At 37.3% G+C, this 24,082-nt stretch overlaps 2 protein-coding genes across 2 annotated transcripts; both read right to left on the bottom strand.

Annotated features, from left to right (window-relative positions):
* LOC109834703 lies at positions 3,557–6,735 on the bottom strand. The gene is made up of 5 exons (XM_020402730.1): positions 6,428–6,735; positions 5,595–6,227; positions 4,188–4,829; positions 3,715–3,961; positions 3,557–3,595 (listed from the first exon to the last, which is right to left on the bottom strand). The coding sequence occupies exons 1-5, from the start codon at positions 6,733–6,735 to the stop codon at positions 3,557–3,559; spliced, it is 1,869 nt and encodes a 622-aa protein (XP_020258319.1).
* Positions 14,246–15,634, bottom strand: LOC109833225. Its single transcript, XM_020400825.1, has one exon. It carries the CDS (start codon positions 15,017–15,019, stop codon positions 14,567–14,569), a length of 453 nt encoding a protein of 150 aa, XP_020256414.1. The 5' UTR covers positions 15,020–15,634; the 3' UTR covers positions 14,246–14,566.

Genomic DNA, 24,082 nt, shown 5'->3' on the forward strand with positions numbered 1-24,082 from the left:
AACTATTGATGACGATTAAGTTGAATTTTATATTTAGATTTGTTTCACTAGACTACCTGAAGTATTACTTGATTCATAGGATCCTTTTGAGTTCTAGACCACTTGGTAGACATTCACCCATCAACATATAAGAATAAAAGCAAGATCATCTAGGTTGCTCGGACACGGCGTTTTGGGTGCTATGTCCGTGTCCGACACGTATTAGACATGGATTCTCAAAACAAAAACCAATTTCCCCTTATTTATTCCATAAATTTTCTTTGGTAATGTCGGATTCAAAACCAATCGGTTTTTTTGAGCCTGAAAACTGGCATCCATTACTTAATTATTTAAAAAATACCATTGTATTATCTCATGCGATCAAAACTAAATTTTTGTTGTTAAACCTTATTCTTAGTTTTATTTAACTCGGTTATTAATTGTTATATATAATAGAAAGAAGGGAAAATTGCTTGGGGGAACCAACTTAATTTGGCCCATTCATCCCCACCCCAAGCCCAAAAACCATAACCACAAAGCCCTTATACAGCAAAATAAATACAACAAGCCCCCAAAATAAGTACAGATACATTACCCCAAAAATTATCCCCAAATTACCCTTCTCAATTAACTATACCATCCTTTCTGAGCGTTGTTATCGAAACCACCTGTAACATCAAAGAACCTATCTTCTCTGTTGAAACCCTCCTCCTCCCAAAACCACCGTCGACGACAACGCTTGGGAACCCTCTCCGCCGTCTTCGTGCTCGTCGTCTTCGTCAAAGACCGCCGCCGCTCATCCTATTCTTCGAAACCCTCATCCTCTGAAGACCGCCGCCGCTCTTCGTCGTCGTTTTCGTCTTCGGCAACTCACATTAGATCCGGTTTCGTCGTCTTTGTCTTCGTCGTCTTTGTCGAAGACCGCCGCCGCTCGTCATATTCTTCGAAACCACCGACGCCCCCTCGTCGTCTTCCTCTCAAGATCACCGACGCCCCTCGTCGTCGTCTTTCTCTTCGGCGACTCACCTGTGAACCGCCTTCGTCGACGCTCGACCACCGACGAGATCACCCCCGGACAAGGCTACGATTATGTTGCTTCTAGATCATTTGGATTTAGCCACGGGGAAGTTCTTTTTCAAGGATAGCCAAACTAGGACTCCACAAGCGTATACTTTTGATGTAAATTGGGTGCGTAAACATACCCGGTTTAATGATGAAGGAGATAAACCCGAAGCCAACCGCGACACAGAGAATAGGATATGGAACACATACTTCTCCAACAAACAACAATCCCAATACAAGAGTGGCCGAGACTACCTTGAGGCCCTATTGGAAAGATTGGTTCAGTCAAGAAAGAGGACAGATGTTTCTGATTTTGTTATGCTTCAAATCCTCTATCAACTCACAATGATATGGACTCCGACCGCAAGAATGAATGCACCCCGGCATATGTTCAAATATATAGCTCGGATAGATATGGTTGATAATTTGCCATGGGCGACGATCATCTACAAGGAATTGTGGGACTCTTTCAAGACTGCGAAGATAGCGAAGAAGGGGCAGACATATCTCATCGGCTGCGCTCCCTTGCTATCGGTGAGTTATATGTGTTATTTGTAAGTAATATGTTGCATTTGCACCTTATCTGTGATCATTACGTTTTACATGTGATATATGACATTTATATGTGACATTTGTATCTAATTTGTATTGTTTAAGTTTCCTATTTATTTGTAGTTTGTATGTGATATTATCTTGTTATATGAGATTATTTCCAATTAAATGTGATATTATCTTGTTATATGTGATAAGTGTCTTCTACATGTGATATATTCTAATCATATGTGACGTTTGTTACCCATGTGTGACATTTGTCCCTGATTTGTAACAGTTGTAGTTAATGTGTGAATTTATCTTCTTGTAAGTGATTATTGCCATTTATCTATGACATTTGTATCTAATATGTTCATTGATTGAATGTGGCCTTTTTTTGAAGCTATGGGTATTATGAGATTTCTAACATCAAAGAGCCGGCAAGAGTGGATGAATCCAAGCCTCCAATGATAAATTGGACATTGGAGGGTAAGAAGGTGGGTTCGGTGCGGACTACAATGATTTTGAAGAAATCAAAAGCCGCAATCCACATCTTACCGGAGCAAGATGTGGCGAGGTATGTTCACGAGGAGATAAAGCCCAGTCCTACAACAGTGAAGGCTAAAGTTGAGGAGGAAGTTAGGGGTAAAAAATCATTGGGGAAGAAAAGAGTCCAAAAAGAGGTAATGTTGATGATTTGGATGTGTCAACCTCTTATTTGTGACTTTTGCTCACTATCAGTTTATTGTTAATGTAGGACGAAGCTTATGAAAAATTGGTGATGTTGAATGAAGCCTATGAGCAAGCACTTGTTGCTCGCGGCGTTGATATTTTGGCTATTAAAGCCGAAACTGAGAAAAAATTTGCTGAGGAGAAATGTATAAGGCAAAACAAAGGAGAGGTAATAGCCTATGTTCTGTGTCACATGAGGGGGGAAAATTATTGAAAAAATATTTGCTGAATTGAAATTGGTTATTGTTTTTACATCTATGCAGCCACAAATAGATGAGGCATTGAGTGAAGGTGATCAAACCCGAGAGATGGACATTGAACTGGAGGAGGTAACTCTCCTTTGTGATATTTGTTGTTTTCCTGTGACATTTACAGCTTATTTGTGATAGTTCCCTTTGGTATGTGACAATTGTCTGCCTATTGTGACATTCATATGTCTCTTGTGACATTTTGTCTAATAATGGGACGTAAACAGTTTAGTGTAATGTTTGGTTATTACCTGTGATATATATTCATGTCTTATTTATGTGATATATATTCATTAACTGTGAGTGGTATACAGGCTAAAGTTGAGGCAGAGAAAGAAGAAGGGAAGGGAGAGGAGGGAGGCAAAGAAGGCGATCAAACCCAGGCCATGGGCAGTGAATAGGAGGTAACTTTCTTTTGTGATATTTGCTTATTGCATGTGACATTTACTGCTTATTTGTGATAGTTCCCTTTGGTATGTGACAATTGTCTACATATTGTGCCATTCATATGTCGCTTGTGACATTTTATCTAATAATGTGACGTAAACAGTTTACATGTGATGTTTGGTTATTATTTGTGATATATGAATACTTCCTGTGATATATATTCATTAACTGTGATCTTTATACAGCTATGTGATGTAAAAGTTGCTGAGGATGTTCCCAAAAAGAAGAAGGGAAGGAAGAGGAGGGAGGGCGGCGATGATACTTTAAAAGCATTTGTTAGTGGGCTACGGGCAAAGAGCCAAAGAACAACAAAGAAGCCCAAGTTCTTAGAATCTCCCTTCCAAACTGAATTGCCAAAGAAGGGAAGGAAAGGGAAGAAAGGTGTCGTTGTGGTGGGAGACGACGAATACAAGGGGGAGAAGGATACTAATTTGGAACAGGAAAGAGAATTGGTTCGTAACTTTGGGGGAAGAATGCTAACTGTTTCATCCGTTACATCTGGCTTATCATAATTTGGAACATGAAAGAGAATTGGTTCGTAACTTTTCTTAAAAGCTTCAGTCGTCATGAACCAATCGCAAAACTGGTACACATCTCTATGCATAAAGTTGATAGCAGCACACGCATGTTTACATGGTATTCTCAATATATCCCATGCACGACACGTGCATGTTTTGTGATCCAAATCAACTTGTACTGATTTTTGTGATGATACCTCAAAGATTTCAGCTGTAGAATGCGATACTTCAAGAGTGCTTCCCTTGGTGACATTTTCTTGGAGGATTTTTTCCGCTTCTGGACATAGATAGCTATTCCAATTTGTTGCCATCACGCGGCGAGTATTCATTCTTTCCATAATTTGTACACGAATGTGATTCATCATATCACAAATGGGAAGTGTTCTCGCCACACGAATCCAACTGTTGAAAGATTCAGCAACGTTGGAAGTGATATGACCATATCTGTGAATCAAACAATAATTTAGTAAAAATTAAAATTACAGCGTATCCGCACATATAAATATCAAATATGTCACAGGCGAATGCTAACGATCACAGCGCAGGGCTAAGTGTCACATTTAATGGCGTACTGCCACACGAGACATGTAAAGGTCACAAATGACTTTTAAAAGCTCAAATTCATATAAAAGCATAATGTCACAAGTAAAGGCAATGATATTTGACATACCTTATACCAGGAAATACGGAATTCGCCCAATTACTTGGTCCATAACTTAGAGCTACTTGGTAAGCTCTTTGATCTGTCATCCTAATCTGATGTAAAACAGCTTTAAATTCTCTTTCTGTGTACTTGTATGCAGCAAACTCCAATAATTTTGAAATACGTTGAGCCGCACTTGAGGCAAAACCCATCTCTCTAAGCTTTAATTTATAATTCTCAACGAGATGAAGTACACATCTAGAGTGGTACGCATCTGGAAATATATCTTTCAAAGATTGTTTAATTCCTTTGTCGGCATCTGACAAAATCACTAGAGGATGGGGTGGATTGTACGGTTCTGTTCGATTGTACAAAATATACCGCAATCCTTGAATAAACCAACTCCAATTTGCTTCATTTTCTTGGTCACAAACGCAAAATGCGAGTGGAAATATGCCTTGATTACCATCATAAGCAGTCGCACCTAATAGGATCCCTTTGTAGCGATCCTTCAGAAAAGTCCCATCTAGAAAGAGCAATGGCCTACATCCCTTGAGAAACCCCTGTATGCATGCACCATACGACACAAATAAACGTTTGAATCTCGTGTCTTCTTGTTCAATGGTGAAGACACTTCCCGGGTTTGTTTCCATCACCTTCATTTGGTACCTAAAAATGTTGGTTAAATCACAAATAACTTGTTAAATAATGAATATCTAAATATCACATGTAATACTCAAACGTCACAAATAAGTCCAAATATCACATGGAAGGTCCAAATATCACATATAAGGTCTAAAGGTCACATATAAGATCCATATGCCACAAGGAATGTCCATATGTCACATATAAGGTCTATATGTCACACAGAAGGTCTAAATGTCACGTACAAGGTCCAAATATCACATATAAGGTCTAAGTGTCACATGTTATGTCTATATGTCACATATAATGTCCAGATATCACATATTTGGTCTAAATATCACATATAAGGTCTAAATGTCGAATAGTATATTGACATGTCACATTTACAGTTCCCGTGTTTGTTTCCATCACCTTCATTTGGTACCTAAAAATGTTGGTTAAATCACAAATAACTTGTTAAATGATGAACAATATCTAAATATCACATGTAATACTCAAACGTCACAAATAAGGTCCAAGTATCACATATAATTTCCAGATATCACATATAAGGTCGAAATATCACATATAAGGTCTAAATGTCACATGTAATGTCTAAATGTCACATCTAAGGTCCAAATATCACATATAAGGTCTAAATATCACATATAAGGTCCAAATATCACATATAAGGTCTAAATATCACATATAAGGTCTAAATGTAACATAGAATTTTGACATGTCATATTTACAGTTAAGTGTGATAGATATACGTTCTAAAGGAGACATCAACAATTCGCTTGGACTAACCAGGATAGTAAATCATATGAATGCCTTGCGCAACCAAATATTTGGTCTTTTGCCGTCTCCTTAGCACGCCAAGCTTTAGAATAATTAACTCTTAATCCATATTGAGAGTGCAATTCCTTTCTAATGTCAGTTGGGGTAATATATGGACGCCTCTTCATAACTGATTGTAGCATACTCGCAATCCACCTTCTTGATGCTCTGAAGTGACCAGCTGTGCTGTTATGTTGTCCGCATGTATGTTGAGGAACAAATTTTTTTATAGCAAAGGTTGACACATTCCTCAATGGTGAAGCGAAAAGCAACCACGGGCATTTTGTTTCTTTTCTGAACATGCAACTAGCACGAATACGTTTTGGCTCATTGTTAACATAATTAAAAGCAAACTTCTTAGCTATAGAGTAGTATATAAGAGCCATTCTAACTTCTTTTGCACTTTCAAATTGCTGCCCTTTTCCAGTAATTGCCTCGTGCCACCATGCTGGGATCCGTGACGAGTCACTTACTACATCGTTCATCATCCACACATGCTCTCCTTGAGGGTTGTCGTTTGGGATCCTCTCTGATTCCTCGATTGTGATCCTCTCATAAGGTTCCTCGATATGCTCTGATGACTGTGTGCTAACATTAGGAACACTGCAGGTTGAAAGATAAGGTCACAAGTAAGTCACGTGTGATACTTACCAGTAAAGTCACATATAAGACCTAAGTATCACAAATAAAGTCCATATGTCACAAATAAAGTCAACTTGTCACGTTGGATGTCTTCAGGTCACATATATAACGTAATATGTCACGTGTATCCAGAACCTGAAAATATATTTTTGAATACTTACCTAAGCTCCGTTTCTGTCCCTATGGCATGAGTGGGTCCTTCATCTCTTTTAGTAACAGTCATGGTTACTGTATTTAACCCCATTGAATGATGATAATCTATCATGTTGAGAATATCTTCATCTTTTGAAAGCTCAAATGAGACATTGGGAAACTTCTCGATAGAATAACTTATCAACAAACTTTCGTACGATTCTCTAAAATTCTCTGCAACGATCATCTTCAACTCAGCAAATATTGTTGTCGAATTGACTTTAATGAGGGTTGCATTACTGTTAAATGAAATCACACACATTAAGGAATCTTCCATTGTGGTTGTTGAAGAAGTTAAGAGGAAAAAGTTAAGAATATAAATGGTTGTTGAAGGTCTTAGTAGTAGATCTAAAGAGGGAAGAGTATATATTACATTGAAATGAGGCATGAACAATTTTGGAGGGAACTTAGTATCTTTTTCCCTCCATTTTTCCCTTTTCCCTCCATAAAACCTCTCTCTAGCTAGAAACGGAAGTGACTTCAAATCTGACTTCCGATTTGATGGGTTGCTTTGCTGGCCAACAAGATAAAAAAACTCACCTGGTATTCCCAAAATCGGAGGAGTACAAAGGGTAAAAAGGGCAATTGGCAAAAATACACTATAAAGTATATATACAATCTTGGGTTTGGGGTGTAAAAGCATTACAACTTGGGTCAAGGTGCCCCCAAGTGGTTGACTTTAGTTGGAGGGTGGGGATGAATGACCCAAATTAAGTTGGTTCCCCCAAGCAATTTTCCCTAGAAAGAAACATACAAATGTTATATGTATTTGGATTCAATATTTGATCTAATGTAAATTTTATGCACACACATAGTTGTGCCCCCTATCCTGCATTTTATAAATTTTCCATGTCTCGTATCCGTATCTATATCTTTGTCCGTGTTTGCACCCGTGTCCGCTACCTAGAAGATCATATAAAACACTAATTTATAGAATAAGGAAGCAATTTGAAAGCTTTATATTTTTGCATGGAATTCAAATGGAAAAAGGGGGAAGCCTACGATCTTCAAGTCAAATTTTATAAATATGCTCAGTATGTAAAAAGAAAACAGAAGTTGTGCAAGTATTCATGCTCAATGTCATTTGCAATTTTCTGCACATGAAAGGAGTGAGTAAACTAAAGGATGGATAGAGCTGAGTAATTCATGAAACTTCAAGAAATTGTTAACTCATGTCATGAAATTCTCATTCATAGACCATTGTACCTAATTTTCTTGACTATTTAACTGAACTAGTAGAGACCTTGCAAGAATCAATAGCTTTTCTGGTGAACAGATCAATAAATATTGATTATTATCACTGGATGATATTATAATCATAGATTTACTCCAAATTTTAACTTTAGATCCCAATGAGCATCATGGTAGTCTGGTAATAATATATGACATGACGGCGAAGTAAAAAGGCAAAACTTTGAATCATTTGGACTTTTTTGCAACCTAACGCGCTATATTAATGATGAAACCAAAAACAAAAGTAGTACAACCATAACATCCATGAATCAGGTGCTTCCATCAATAATATACAAGTAAATATATACAAGTAAATATAAGATTTGCAAATAAGTTAGCAAACTTTTTCACCATGATGCATGGATAGGATTCCCACGCATAGAATATATCATTCAAGTGCCAAATCTGATTGCAATATTAATTTTAACTGAATCATGCAATCATGGGCTTTTCTCACCATAACAAACTTGTATCATTTTGTACAAAATTAACTTCATATCAGGTTATAAATCCTTGTTAGCAATATCATAGAAAAGAAATGTGCACACCACCAATCTTCTACCTCTAGCAACTATTATTGTGCTTTATAATTTATCAGGCTTTAAATGACATTCACTGCTTCAATCCCAAATAGAGAGCTATAGATTTTTTTTTAGAAAATGTAGTATGAGATGAAAATTAATAGCAAAGCTCCAAATTGTAAAATTTGGTAACAGAAAACCATGAAGAACTCATTACCTTGAGCACGATGGTCAATTTTCAACATAATATTAACAAACAGCTGTTGCAGTAGATGGAACCTCTAAGATTAAGAGCTTAATGCCTACAACACCAACAACAACTATTACCTTGATGCTCCATGTAGAAAAAAACTGCAAGTTTGTCCTTAAGGACTAGATAACTTCAAGAAGGGAAAATCTAATATAAAATTTATGTAGTCCAGAGGACTAATCAAAGGCTTATACAATTAAGATATTTGCTAACAATGAAAGTTATATTATTATGTAGTCCAGAGGACTAATCAAAGGCTTATACAATTAAGATATTTGCTAACAATGAAAGTTATATTAGCTTTTCAAACTATGTGAACCTACTATCTTTATACAATTAAGATATTTGCTAACAATGAAAGTTATATTAGCTTTTCAAACTATGTGAACCTACTATCTCTTGAAAAATGAGGAAATTTACCAACTCTGATGCCCTTTAACTAGCATCTTTCATCGCCAACATGATCGAACCATAAAACTTTAATAACATAGAGATACATAGAACCTCCAATTCCTTGTTCTTTACCTTCAAGGGCCTCAATTCAATTTCTTTCATTTTTTGACAATTTCACTTGGTTTAGGTATAATCAGGACAAAAGGGCATATTTCTCTTATATCTCTTATGTTTTTTGACAATTTCACTTGGTTTAGGTATAATCAGGACAAAAGGGCATATTTCTCTTATATCTCTTATGTCACAAGTGTCACAAAGATATGCTTGGTATAATCAGGACAAAAGGGCATATTTCTCTTATATCTCTTATGTCACAAGTGTCACAAAGATATGCTTCATTTGGATGGTTTTTGTGCACCTAAACATTAATCATCACTTCAGTACAAGGAAGCTCAAAAAATTTCCAAAATAATCAGCACCAAACTTGAAGAGAACTTTAGAAATACAAGGAAATTTGCCATAGAATGGTGATGCCATACAAAAAATGCTCCAATACAAAGAACATATCAATACAATATAGGGAATGTAAGATAGAATAGAGGCCATTGGCCTTTCTCCAATTGTTGGCCGCAGAGTCACGCCCTCACGCCGCGGAAGCGATATCACCTGGGAGAGAGCCCTGGCTTTTGTTTTCATAAAAGCACAAATCAACCTCTATATTCTTGTTTCTCAAAGGAAACTAGAATAGAAAGTAAAATATTTCAACAAAGTGAAATATACACTCTTCCTCTCATCAGTTCTAGGACTGAAATATCGAGGGAACCTACGAGCAACGGCAAACCCACAGTTAAGACAATACAGACACGAGATTTACGTGGTTCGGCAAACTTGCCTACATCCACAGGAGGAGGGGGGGTCACTATGAAGAAAATACCAAACTTATACAAGCTCTCTCTTCCTCACTCTTCTCTTTTCCTCCACTCTAGATTTGGATCTAAGGTTAGGGTTTCAGTGGAAATAGAGAGAGATAGAATCGAGAGGATGCTCACGAGAAAAATACATGATGGAGGAGAGAATTGAGAGGGTGCTCGCGAGAAAAATCCATGATGGAGGTGAAAGAGAGAGGTTGGATCTAGGGTTAGGGTTTTGGTGGAGAAGGAGAGAGAGAATCGAGAGGGGGCTCGCGAGAGACAATCGCGCTCAGTCTCCCAATCGTGCGTGAAAGAGTGATAGGGATCACGAAATTGGGAATGACATCAATGTCCGTGTAATTTGAAAGTTATGATTCATTATAGTTTTAAACTTCAAATGGACTTGGACCAAATCCAAATTCTCAATTACTAGTATATCCAAACACTGTAATTGGCTCAATTAAAGAATTTGAAATTAAATCCTTGAATTCAAACAGGCCATAAGATAAATTATCAAAACGCATGTAACCGAATAATTATATAAACTTTTGTTTGTTATTCATTTCCACCACTGAGTGGCTGTTTTTGTTCGCTGCAAAAATAAATTGCAGAGAATATTGAAGCATTTGTTGCCAGAAATCAACTCCAAATTTATGTTTGAATATCTACAATTATATTGTAGGAAATATATTTCCAAATACTTTACAATTTGTTCAAAAACAATCAAGCAAAAGCTTCGAAGTTTTGTCATATAAGTAAATTTGGGAATAGCTAGTTTTTCTGTTTGAATTTAAAAAGCTTTTTTATGAGGTGGAATTATTTAGTATTTGTTATTTTTTTAATGCTCTTTTTTAAATCCTGCAGTTTTTCCTCCCACCGAATTAGCAATAGAACCCACTTTAAATTCCTTCCTCTCTCTCTCTCTCTCTCTCTCTCTCTCTGAAGCATGCAATTTTTTATACAAAATGTAAATCCATTTATATTTTCAAATTACAAAGTTATAAACTAAACAATATATTTTATAAGGAAAATGATTTAAGGACCCAAAATATGGGACCAAGGGAGGGGACATGTGATGTGTCCCCTCCCTATTGCATAATGAATTGGCATGGCCAACTCATTATGCAATAGGGAGGGGACACCTCACTTGTCCTCTCCATTGGTCCCATATTTTGGGTCCCTGTAGCAGCACTCATTTTATAAATCCGGTTGTTCCGTTTGCATTTACGACTTTATTTCAAGCCAGCCAACCAATCCCTGGGAAACACGCACAATCAATATTCAAGCAAGCTTGACATTATTCGGATTGGGTCACACGTCACGTATCTAATTATATTCGGTGGAGTCGGAACGTCGGTCGGATTCATTTGTCGGTGCTTATTAGAACTTGGTTAGATATATAGCATGACATGCACATATCCCTTTCGATTTGCATCGAAGGATACTTTCGAGCTCTTCGGGGAGCATCAAACTGCGAGAGAATGCCAACAAGGCAACAATTATAGAGTATGGTAGTCCGTCAAAATTGCTACGTGTCAGCGAATAATGGCGATAACAACCAAGATGTCGAAAGAAAGTATAAATATTTCAGCTGAGGGATAATGTTGGGCCATTGCATGGGCCTATGCTCACATCTTTGATGAGAAAAGCCTCTGATTCTTTTCTCTCGCGAGAAAGAACGTTTATGAACGATCAACTAATTTCATCTAACCCTTACCCTATATACTTTTTTTGGTTTGTTCAAACTAAATCAAAATCTAAGAATTTTGGACTTTGATGGTCTCTTCTTAGCACCTCTCAAATACGATGATTTAATGCTGAAAAGTCCCAACTAGTTAGTGAAAGGTTATGATTCTTTTTAAAGGTAGAACTGCTAGGATTTGGATATTCTCTATATTCTTAATTGTAGAGAAGCCCTACAATTAGTTATAGCGAATGATATCATCAGCTTATGTAGTGGGTCTCATAATTAATTTTTTAAATAATTTATTTAAACAATATCATTTATAAGGTCTACCGAATGGGAAGATGTAATTGACAAGTTGTAGAAGCTCTCTACAACCAGTTTTAGAGAAGAGTCCCACTAGGGGCACACCATGAACCACACTCTCAATCACACCCCTACACTCTCTATAGTGTTAGTGGGTCATGCATGATATTTTTTTAAAAATATCATGCATGGCCCACTAGCACTATAGAGAGTGTTAGGGTGTGGTTGAGAGTGTGGTTCATGGTGTGCTCCTAGCATTATTTTTTAGAGAATGTATATTTGAACTATAATTGTCAGTAAAATAGTGGACGGTTAACATTGACATTAATTGCAAATAAAAGATCAAATAATGCAGACATCACGATTTATTTCTATACGCACCGCCTACTCGGGATGGAATCCAGCAAACATACGTGTGAAGTTTTGAATTTCCAAATAAATCCAAATACGAGAGAAATAATTTTCAAATTCCAAGTAAGTCCAACTAAATTGCGAGGAAAAAACGTTGTTTCAGCTTTCACCGAATCAATTTACCAAGGTGCCCAAGGACACGGATGTGGCCACTTGCTTGCTACTTGACTCGACCGCGTTGGCTCTGCAACTGCCTCTGTTCTTTCGTTGGAAAAATCCCAACGAAAGAGCAAAATTTATCTCAACAACTTGAAAGCTGCTTCCGTGATTATAGCGGCAGTTAAGATTAGTAAATGAGTTATTGTTGTTTAGAAGAATTGGTCTGTGACTGAGGGATCCAAGCCAGGACATTGACAGACTACGCTTTTTACCAGTCAAATATGCTATTCTACAAGTACAGTCACACAATCCGAATGAACAACATGCAAGTATATTTAATATATATATATATATAATATATATATATATAATATATATATATATATATATATATATTATATAATATATACTAAACGTTAAAGCTATTTAAATATTTAAATGGAAAATTCAAAACCAAAATAAACGAGGAGTTACTTTTAGCAAATTCTTTGAAGCATTACCCACGAAAAGCAATTATAATTAGTTTTCAACTAGTACTTAACTAGTATAAATTAGAACTAACTTTCAAAAAGTGCATACAAGTTACTATTTTAATTATAAAACGGGGAAAGAAAATAAAATTTTATATGCACTTGAAGCCCAATAATTCCTCCTCATGAAAAACGTAGTCGCCTCGTCCATGATTGGACCTGTTGTCAAATGATGTTCTCCCCCCCCCCGCCCCCCCCCCCCTTATCTCCCAATTATTGAAGGTATATATGCAGTACCCTCCAAGACCCCAAGTGTAGCCTGACTGCGGGGCAAAAAAGCTCCAACTTGTGCCATCATCACTCTATCTTTTGCACGCCACTTGGTCTCTGTTGATGCTTAGTTAACAAGACATAGCATCAGCTCGAAACTCAACTTTTTTGGCTACTTGCATTGTGAAAGATATATCTAGTGATTCTCCATTGCATTGCTTCAATAAAGAAGAAAGGAGTGTAACTATACGTTGGTACTATATATAAATTAAATTCCAGCATCTCTAAGATAATTAGACTTGTGCATGTTGTTACAATTCATGAATTACTCTGCTTGTAGTATAAAATCTAGTCTGTGTTAATCTGAAAGTACCCACATGCCATCGAGCTAAAGAGTGTAATTTTCAAACCAACCAACACGGAAGTGGGAAGTATTATTAATGTTCTTCGAACAAGGGGGGAAAACACAAAGTTTTCCAAATTCATCTTATGCCCCCGTTTTCCATATGTCTGTTTTTTTATGTGATTTTGTTTGTACATGTATTTAATTTGAAGAACATTGAATATGAATTGTTAGACAGTGCCTTATATTTGTATTTGTATCTGTGATTAATAAACAAATATAAATATGAATATGCTAAGTAGTATATGTGATCAACTTTAACCAGATTTTAGCTCTTCCATATATTGTTATCATTCAAAAATAATGCTAAATTCCTCAAAAAAAAAAAACAGCAAATTAGTTTTTATTAAAGCCGACTTGTGTCCAAAAAAAAAAACAAATTAGCTTCATTAACGTCGCTCAGAATTTTAACTTTTCATATCAAGTGCTAAGAGCATCTCCAACAGCTTCCACATCTTCTTGAAATACTCAATTTTGGGGAATATAGAGTTTTTTTTTGTCCAACAGATTCCTCATCCCATTCCCCAAAATAAGGAAGGAATAGAAAAATAAGGAGTCTTCCCCAAATCTGCAGCATTCTCCAAATTTTTAGGGAGAGCTTTATTATTGTAATAAATGCGATTTTTTAAAATAGGAAAGCTGTTGGAGTTGGAGCAAAAATAATTTAAAAAATATGACTTTTGTTTCTTTATTTTGGGGAAAATTTTAGAGAAGCTGTTGGAGATGGTCTAATAACATCGTCCGCTTCCCATGAAAAGTCCATCTCAAAAATAAAACCACACCAATATCTCGCGCTACAGTGCCTTTCGTAACTTGACGACAATAAAGACAGCCCAAAAAGAAAAAGAGCTCAGCACATCACGTATTATCATCATCATAACCATGACAGTAACTCCTAGCAAAAACGATCAAGGTGCGCCCAAAACAGTTCCATATTGTTCTCACTGTACATTTCTATTGTTTTTTATATACAAAAAAATAACGCAATCAATCTCGTTCCGGTGCCTCGCGGAACAACAAAAAGTTTCATAAATATCCTTTTTCCCTCTCTTTTTAACCTCGACTCGTCCGCGGATCAACGGACCGGCGATCTCATGGAATATTCTCCATTCTTCTCAACAAAACGAGAGTTTCGCTTCGACTTCATCCATTTCATCTCACTCTTGAATCACACACAGATCCGTCACAAAATTACGGCCTCTGCCACTTGAGGCCCTCTTCGATCTCCGTCTCATCTCCGTCACCGTCTTCAACATCTCCTTCTTCTCTCCAACGCCAAAAACTAACGGCCGTCCATTCATCAACGCTGCGCTCGCTTTAACTGCAAGCGCTGCGAGCTCTTCAGCGTGAAGAGGTTTCTTAAGCATCGATCTCGGCAAAACGAAGTAGATCTGGCCTGGATTCAACTCATCGTCAGATCCGACGGCTGAGATGAATCCGTCGAACTCCATCTCGTCGGCGTCGCAGATGAACCACTCAGAGTTCTTCTCGATAATGCTCGAAACCCTAATTGGACGATCGAATTCTTGGAGGTCGCCGGAGGCGAGGATCAGCTTCCCCGTCGCCGCCGGGCCCACCGCCGTCGCCTCGCAAGATGCACAGCCTCCCATTTTTTTCCAGGTAAAGAACTATTTTTTATGTTTTATTTCGATTTTGGATATTTTGCGCTCGTTATGATTCGTCTTGGCTTGAATGTTTGGTGGGGATGTGAAAGGGGGGAGATGGTTTTTATAGTGGGAGAGGGGGATTCTGATGACAGGCTGTAAGTTGGTGATGCCTGGTTGGAAGGCGGGACGGAAGAGGAGGGGTAGAATTGGAAGTGTAGGTCGAGCTTAGAGGAAACTACGGAGTGGCATGTTTAGGGGCGATGGGTGCTAATCAAAGCCACGCATGGGGAATAGTAGACGACGGATTTGCCTTAGGGTTATTAATAGCGATGGGACGGGGAGAGGTGACGTCATTTATTTTGGACTCTGTGGGCCAAAACTAGAAGAGCTTACGTTGCTTTTTACTATCTTTACTAGCAAAAATGCTATTTGTCTGGCAGCCTCCCATGGCGTACGCATCATGCAAGGGAGAGAAATAGGGGTGGTACGCATCGCGCAAGGGAAAGAAAAGGCGGTGGGACCCACCCCTATTTTTCTTCCGAGTTTTGCTACAAAGATCCAAAATATGGGGCTAATAGGGGGGACAAATGAGGTGTCCCCATATTGGATAATGAGTTGAACATCATTAATGATTGTCAACTCATTATCCAATAGGAGGGGGACACCTCATTTGACCCCCCTATTGGTCCTATATTTTGGGTCCTTAAAGAATTTTTCTCTCTCTCCCTTGTGCGCGATGGGGGCTGCGAGACATATAGCAACGCCTCCTTTATCAGCGTGCACCCCATGTAAAGCGCGGCTCATCATTTTTTTTATTTGTGCTACAGTAATCTCTTTAAAATGTTACAGTAATTCTTTTTTAAATGCTACAGTTTTCTCTTTGTGCTACAGTAATATACTATAGTAATTTGCTGTATCAATTATTGCAACATGAATATTGAATCTTTTAAGCCTCCTATAAATATAGAGGAGTAGATATTGTGTTTTCTATGTACTAGAAGTAATTAATAGAAAAAATTTTCAGCTAGATGACACTTGAATGCTCGATTTTTTCACAGTTTTTAAGTTTAAATATTTTAAGTTATAAAAAACAACATTTAAATATCTTGAGTTTTCTACTGTGCGGTTAATAAACATACTATGATAAAACCATCCCTCAATAAAATTTAATATAAAATTTAATAAAAAGATATGATATATGTGTAGTGGTATTAAGAATGACAACAAATAAAATTTTATAAAAAGATATAAGATATGTATAATGGTACTAAAAATGGCAACAAACATGGTCAATACAATAGTGCTAAGTATATGGGAGTATTCCTACTAATATTTCTATATGCAACTAACAGAAGGTACTAACATACCGGCTTTTTTCTAGCTTATGTTATTAAAATACTATTTTTTACCAAATTAGAGTATGAAAGTGTTGCTTTTAATAACTTGGGGTATTTAAGCGTAAATGTGATGAAATAATAGGATATGTAAGTGCCATTTAGCCATTTTTTTCTAAAGAAACTTATAAATTGAAATAGGCTAAATTGTACTTATAATTTCACTTAGCACTTATGTACTCTCACTTGATTTTTTTAGCATTTATATGTACTAAGTTGTTAAAAATTGATATGTTGATATTCGCTATCGTATAAATGTGAAAATTTTCTCTTGAATATTCATATATGATATCAATAGGCTAACCACAGAGCTTTCTTACCATTAATATTTGTAAAATTGTTAAACTGATCCTAACACTACTTAAAAATAGAATTAAAATGCAGCTAAAATAGAATTTTAATACGTTCAATTATAAATTCAATAAAATTTAGTACTTAAAAAGCTCTATAATTAGTTTATAAGTATTATAGAGAAACATTTAGAAAAAAATTTCACAATTGCATAATTAAAAATATTAATATTTTAATTTTAAACAAGTGAGAATGCATAGATACTATCAAAACAGGAAGGATATACGAACACTAACTGAGTGAAATTCTAAAGAACTTTGCTACATGGACCTATGATAGCCAGCTCATTATGCAATAAAAAGGGGACAGCTCACATGTTCCCTTATTGGTTCCATATTTTGAGTTTTTGGAGAATTTTTCAACTCTAAAACATTTAAGTGAATAACAGGCATTGAAATTTGTATGGATATTTTAATGACGGTCGAGGTGTGTTGAGAGTATGGGGACAGTGATGAGGTGAGCAAAATTGGTCGCTTCGTGTGCCTTTTTGAGAGGCAATGTACGGTGACATCGAATTCGTTGGGAGCGTTGATGTTTTTGTTATGGGCACTGTATAGTTAGTGTGACGGAGCAATGCGTCGTAATTTGTCTTTGTTTTAGCGTTCGATAAATGGGTGAATTATTATTGAAGCGGATAAACAAAGAGGCAAGATAGGAGCTTCACTCACTGTAGGCTCGAGGAATCTTATTTTAAGGTTCAAAAAATTGTTTATGAATTGAAATTTTTACTTATTATGTAAAGCAGTTATAGGGTGTGATTTGTAGAAACAACAAAAATATTGGAGAAGATCTGGAAAAATAGAGCATACAGGCATTTAGACGTTTGCATGTCAACCGTGACGATTTCGGCGGTCGACCGCCAAACCATGTAATTGTTTATTGGTTTCTGTCGTTCTGACCGGTCGACCGCAGCGTCAAGTACGGTCGACCGCGCGTCGGGTTTGGGCCTGATTTGGGTTTCCTGGTGTGTTTGGGATTGGTGTTTGGTACAAATACCAACACACGTTTTAGGGTCTTTTTGGAGTAGTCAATGAGATATTTTGAGCACAGAAAAGAGAGATTTTTATGAGCTATTGGTTAGGGTTATTGTTTGAGAGATTGAGAGCTTTGTTGGTGAGATTAGTTGGTTTGTTTTGAATGATTTGTAATCTCAGTTTGTACTCTCCTTTTCTATTAGTGAAAAACTCATCCCCCTTGCCCTGTGAACGTAAGTAACTTGTCGAACCACGTAAAAATTAGTTGTTTGTGTTTGTAGCATTACTTTGGTTTGTTTGGCCTTCTCTCTGTGTTTGTTTTGGTTCCTCGAAGCACATCGGTCTTGGCTTCTGCGCACTTCAAGTGGTATCAGCGTACAACAAGTAGTATCAGAGCACAACAAGTGGTATCAGAGCTTGGGCTACACTTGAGCTAACTGGAGGAGTAGATCGCTATGGAAGTTCGTTTAGCGCTTCGTTTGGTGATAAAGATGAGATGTTTACTATTGTGGATCTTGTCTACCATCGTGTAGGAGTGAGATCTTTTGGAGGTCCTTGTTAGGGTTTCGGTTAGAGATAAAAATCTTTCTTTTTTAGTTTGGATCTATTCTTCGTTTGTTCCACATTATTTGTTGGTGCTTTGAGGAAGATGACTGAGAAAGAGGATTTGAGGCTGGGTTTATTCGATTATTGATATTGTGCATGTATTGTTGAGGAGTGCTTTGACCTGAAATTTGAAGTATTGTGAGCTCATTGGTATGAGTAAGAAGACCGAGATAGAGTTTGACACTTCTATTCACTGGGCAAAGGGTCTTCTAGGTGGTGTTCATTCAGGCATTTGGGGGCCTTCCAAGGAGACATCATTGGAAGGTATTCAATATTTGGTTTCTTGCGTTGGGGACTGTTCTAGGCTTTTGTGGGTTGCAACCAAGTCTCGTTGGTATGAAGTCCTAGAATTCAATAACAGTTGGATGAAGTGTATTGACGGAAAGGTAACACGACGTTCTGTTTTTCGTAGAGGTTCTTCTCTACATTTGTGCCCAGCTCATGACAGCTTGAGACACTTCATTGGAGAGGAAACATTGGGGCGACGAGATGAGATGACAATTTTGATGGATCATTCCTTGCTGGAGGAGGATTGACATGAGTTGTCGAGCGTTGGATTACAGAGGAGTTTTGGAGCTTCGACATATTTGGGTCATCTTAGTTATAGGTTGCCGACTGCTGCGTGTGGAGATTTTGGATCTGGTGGAGCTGTTTTAAATTTTAGGTTGCGTCAGATGTTTGGTTGCCCAGCATTTGGTCACATCGAGAATGTGAGATTTGATCCGATTACACATTTGGGATTCAGAGTCTCGCTTGATTATCGGTTGAGAGACTCTGATTTTATTCTGAACAGGTATGTCACAATTAACTCTCAGCAGGTGGAGAGTGTTGATCAGATCGTTGGGATATCACAGCAGGTAGAGTGTGATGCTACTTCACGTTGGGTGGAGATTACTCTACATACTCCAGATCATACTATATCGTTTGGGATTCCAGCTGAGATGACATAGTTTAGGGATCATTTGGATTTGGATACAGATGATGAGATGGTTGATTCGAGTGCAGCTGGTAGACATAGTTTCGATTTGGATATGACCATTGGTTCATCTCGGGTGAAAGTTCTTATTTTGTTTTATTTTGGGGCCATTGGGAGAGCTATCAGTTGCAGATTCGTTGGTGATGTTAGAGAAGACTTGCGAACTCTTCTATTTGATTGAGGGTATTTGGAGGCTGTTGGGTGAACTATGTGAAGGCTTGATTCCTTGGGCAAGAGGATACGTAGGCAGTCATTTATGATGCAGCTGATTTGGTGAGTAGACATCGATGTTTGGAGAGTGATCACATTCTCATTTGGGTTTTCAACTTGTTGTGGATTGAGTCCGTTGTCGTGGTTTTTGTTCCACTTCGTACTGGACGCAAAAAGTGAGATATTTGATTGATATTAGTGTCGGCTCAGTTTTTAAAAAACTTCGCCGATGTGAAGAATTGTAGAAATGACAAAAACATTGGAGAAGATCAGAAAAAATGAAGTATACAGGCATTTAGACGCTTGCCAGTCGACCGCGAGACAAGTTGCGGTCGGCCGCAAACATGCACGAGTATAAGCAATTTTGGGAGCTTTGGCCAGTCGATCGCGACGATTTCGACGGTCGACCGCCAAACCCTGTAATTGTTTATTGGTTTCTGTCGTTCTGGCCGCTTGACCACGCGTCGGGTTTGGGCCTGGTTTTGGTTTCCTGATCTGTTTGGGATTGGTGTTTGGTATAAATACCAACACACGTTTTGGGGTTTCTTTGGAGCAGTCAAGAGGATATTTTGAGCACAGAAAAGAGAGATCTTTCTGAGCTATTGGTTATGATTATTGTTTGAGAGATTGAGAGCTTTGTTGGTGAGATTAGTTAGTTTGTTTTGAATGATTTGTAATCTCAATTTGTACTCTCCTTATCTATTAGTGAAAAACTCCTCCCCCTTGCCTCATGGACGTAGGCAACTTGCCAAACTACGTAAAAATTGGTTGTTTGTGTTTGTGGCATTACTTGTTTATTTGGCCTTCTCTCGGCGTTTGTTTTGGTTCCTCGAAGCACATCGGTTTTGGCTTCCGCGCACTTCAAGTGGTATCAGCACACAACATGTTTGATGACTCATATAAAACCGCATCATGACTGATCCTAGCCTAGTTTTATCTCAAACCAGTTTTAGGTTGGATCATGATAGGGGTGGTCCAAACTATAACTGGTTTAGTAGCCACTATTTAGCCTAAAAACCAAGTCAGAATTTACCCGATTTTTTATTAAATAGAAAATAGCTCAAATTTGGGCCAGCTTCAGTCCTGGCTAGTTTGAAAAGATTTTCAAACACACATAGGTTTGTAAAGTGATCTAAAGACGTTTTTAGTAAGAAATGAACCTAGTTTATTTTGATACAACAATAAATTATTTATCCGGATTTTTAGGCCGGTTATATAGATCATATTCTTCTATTTAGTTTTGTTAAGAATTATGTCATCAGACTTTTTGAATTACTTCAAATAATCTATTTAAGATTACTGTTAGTATTTTAACTATAATGTTTTCTGCTCTCTGCTGCATATCTTATGCATTTATTAGTGGAAAGAACGATCTAGGATTTCTAAAAATATCCTTAAAATTCTTAATTATAACAACGCTTCAAAAATATTTTGAAACACATAACTTAGTAATTAATCCCTTTTCCTATGACCTATACCTACGTTATCCTAAATAAAATTGAATCTATTAAAATTTAAGTCCTGCACTTTATACTGTTATAGTGGGTTTGGATATAGAAAAGGGAGGGGACGGGAATGATTGAGGTAAACTCAATGAAAAGGGATGGAGAGGAAATAGATGGTATGAGATTAATTGTTTTTGGACAGACAAGAAGGGGGGAAATAGAGTATGTTGTAATCATAGAGTATATATGTTATATTTGTGTTTATTTAGAATAGTGAATGGAAAGAGAAGGAATAATATATGACTAATAATTACCCTTTGAAGAATAATTCACACATCTAATTAATTTCTTTATTTTCTCTATGCGCAATAATGGAATATTGGGAAAACTTCATTTAAATTTTGGTTCATGTTAGAAAGTTTAATTGTATGAGGGGATGGATATTTGGAGGAGTTTAATCTTCTTTGATGGCTGGTTAATCAGGAGGAAGCAGATCCCTATACAAATAACATTCGTTAGAGCGTCAGGGAATATTTCCTTGTCATGCCCTTCGACATTCAAGTACATGATAGATTAAGCAAAATAGTAAATGCAGAATTCAATTATAGGATTTTATTTTGCGTACCTTCGTGTAGTAGAGTTATCCACTATTTATAGAGAATTTGTGGGGGCATGTTGGTAATTCGACTGGGTTGGTGCAGTTGGTCGATCATACTGCACTTTACACGCATCGACAATCGGTTGAATGAGTCATCTTTGTATTTAATGTGATAGTAACAGAATGACGAGTCATTATGATTTCAGCTCGAGAATTCATAATGACTCTGGCATGCATTTAATGTCATGCTGACCAGGAGGCGATGTATGGGCGCTAATTGGCCATGCGTTAAAATGCGAATGACAATAGTGAGATTGATAGGTCATCCCATTGTTCGAGATATTCTCTAGTAAAGTCTGAGCAAAAGACACCTTTGTCTCAGACTTGGATTCCTTTAACAGATCTCGACTTGAAGAAGTCGTTCGTCTCGGACTCGGATTGCTAGAGAGGTCGGTAGCCCTCACACTCAGGTCGGACTTTCAGATTATAGAACTCGGCTCGTTAATATGACATGCATGTGACCAACTTTTAAAGACTTAATAGACTTGGTAGTTCTCAGGTTACAACCGTCTTGATCCCTCCTCACTCAATCCGTCAAACTTTAGGAGGGTTAATAAAGTGAGCAAATTTATCTACTTTTAACCCTCCCCTACCCAACCACCCCCCCTACTAATTAAGAATTATAAACAAAGCCACAAGCTACAGTGCAGCAGCGAAAATTTTTAGAGGGTATAATATTACATACAGCCTTCCTAACTCTTCCCCTTCCGTTCGTCCTAAAAAAGCATATATCGATCCCTCATTGTTAAAGCATTGAGCTAAGCTCACTTTAGTCATCCGCTCTGGTCCCTAATAAAATTTCACTCGAAATAGACAACGTGCATCAAAGCATTATCTTAAGACAAAATAATTACGTAGCTGATCACTAGCAACACAGCCGTGTAACGAAACGATGAGGCAGCCGCGTCGCGGCAAAGCATGGCGCTGGACACGTGTGAACCAACCGCGAATCTCTCCCTCTGCCTCTCGATTAGGGCAAAACCCCCGACACCCTGCTCCTCGATGGCCGAGCCTTTAGATCCAATTGTAGGGTTGGTGCTCCTAAACCTCACATGGCCTCTGTACACCCCGCAGGCTCACGTTATCGTCTTCCCCTTCTTTGTCTCCTGTTGTTTCTTCTCTCCTTGTTCTTTACGCGCGCTCATTTTTGTGGCTTCATCCTATGAAGCTTCGAGTGCCACGTGACGCGCGCACTCTTTTGATTAGGTCCCGATCTTGAAAGTTTTTCTATTACGTTATGTTTTTTATTTGGGGTACAAAGTTAGGGGACCGGATGTGTACAGTGCGCTGTATTAGATTGAGATTCTAAGGTTCGTTAAGACTAATTTTATCAAGTTGATTTGTATAATTAATGATGTTTTGAATACCACGGGTGGCATTGGTTTTTAAATTCAAGTTGATTAGGGAACAGATCACTCGAGTAATTGTACGTAGAGGGTGTGATTTTGAAAGCATGTGAGTTCTGATTATTTTGTAGTGTAATTGTCGCGTACTTTCATGTAAATGTGTGCTGGCTAATTTTATTAGTAATGGGCCTGCACATACAGATTATTTTGTATCTTAGAGTGATTGTTTTAATAATCTTACTTGTGCTCTACTTGCTTGTGTGATTCAAAATGCCCGAAAGAAAAGGTTGTAATAGAAAAGGTTATATCTTATTCTCACAAATGCAATTGTTTTGAGTTTTGATTTGAACTGGAGAATTTTTCTGATGAATAATTTGTAATGCAGATTTTAGGTTACGTATTTTGTAGTCCTATACATGTGATCTTTATTGCTTGTTCTCACCAATTTTGTTAACCTAATAAAGAAATGTCATCTTTAGTTTTAGTATAGGAAATGATAATTGTACTATAAGTTCCGTACTACTTTTGTACTAACACTAACAAATGTGTGTGGTCCTTTTATAGAAATTGTCAAGAAAAATTGTGAGTTATATATCTTGGATCCTACTTTTTTGTTTGTAGGAGTATAAAAAGCAGTATAAGTTTTGTATTACAGTTATCATTGTTCTTTCAGTGTACCTTTTATTCAGCAAATTTCCAAATAAAATATGCTAATTGTATTGTCCTACATGAAGAAAAAGAAAATTACCCTTAAGATTGCAATTTGGTGTCGTTCTTTCTTTTCATTTCTTTGTGATTGACCATAAAGTTGACTGAGTGACCAACCAAGAGGAAAAAGCACCTTCAAGGCCTATGGGTTTGGTACATTTTCCTTGAATTTCCCACAATATGGACCCTTTATATGTACGGCCCAAATTATTGCAACTTTGTATATACACCAAAAATATTCCAGACCAGCTGGAAAGCTAATGAATTGGGGAACATACAGTTACCAAACAAAGAACATGTGATTAAAATGCCTTTGCAAGCATGTGCAACCATTCCATACCATCTCCAACCTTTGACTATGAGTCTATGACCCCTCACTTTTCACCTAAAAATTGAAA

The sequence above is a fragment of the Asparagus officinalis genome, chromosome 3, assembly GCF_001876935.1.
Source record: "Asparagus officinalis chromosome 3, Aspof.V1, whole genome shotgun sequence".
NCBI classification, from domain to species: Eukaryota; Viridiplantae; Streptophyta; class Magnoliopsida; order Asparagales; family Asparagaceae; genus Asparagus; species Asparagus officinalis.

What these genes read in the sequence shown, in the direction of transcription:
- LOC109834703 (XM_020402730.1), bottom strand. Translation starts at nt 6,735, where the DNA reads ATGGAAGATTCCTTAATGTGTGTGATTTCATTTAACAGTAATGCAACC. An exon ending in GGGACAGAAACGGAGCTTAG is followed by an intron (nt 6,228 to 6,427) that starts GTAAGTATTCAA and finishes TTCAACCTGCAG; the next exon opens with TGTTCCTAATGTTAGCACAC. An exon ending in CTACAGCTGAAATCTTTGAG is followed by an intron (nt 3,596 to 3,714) that starts GTATCATCACAA and finishes CTTTATGCATAG; the next exon opens with AGATGTGTACCAGTTTTGCG.
- LOC109833225 (XM_020400825.1), bottom strand. Translation starts at nt 15,019, where the DNA reads ATGGGAGGCTGTGCATCTTGCGAGGCGACGGCGGTGGGCCCGGCGGCG.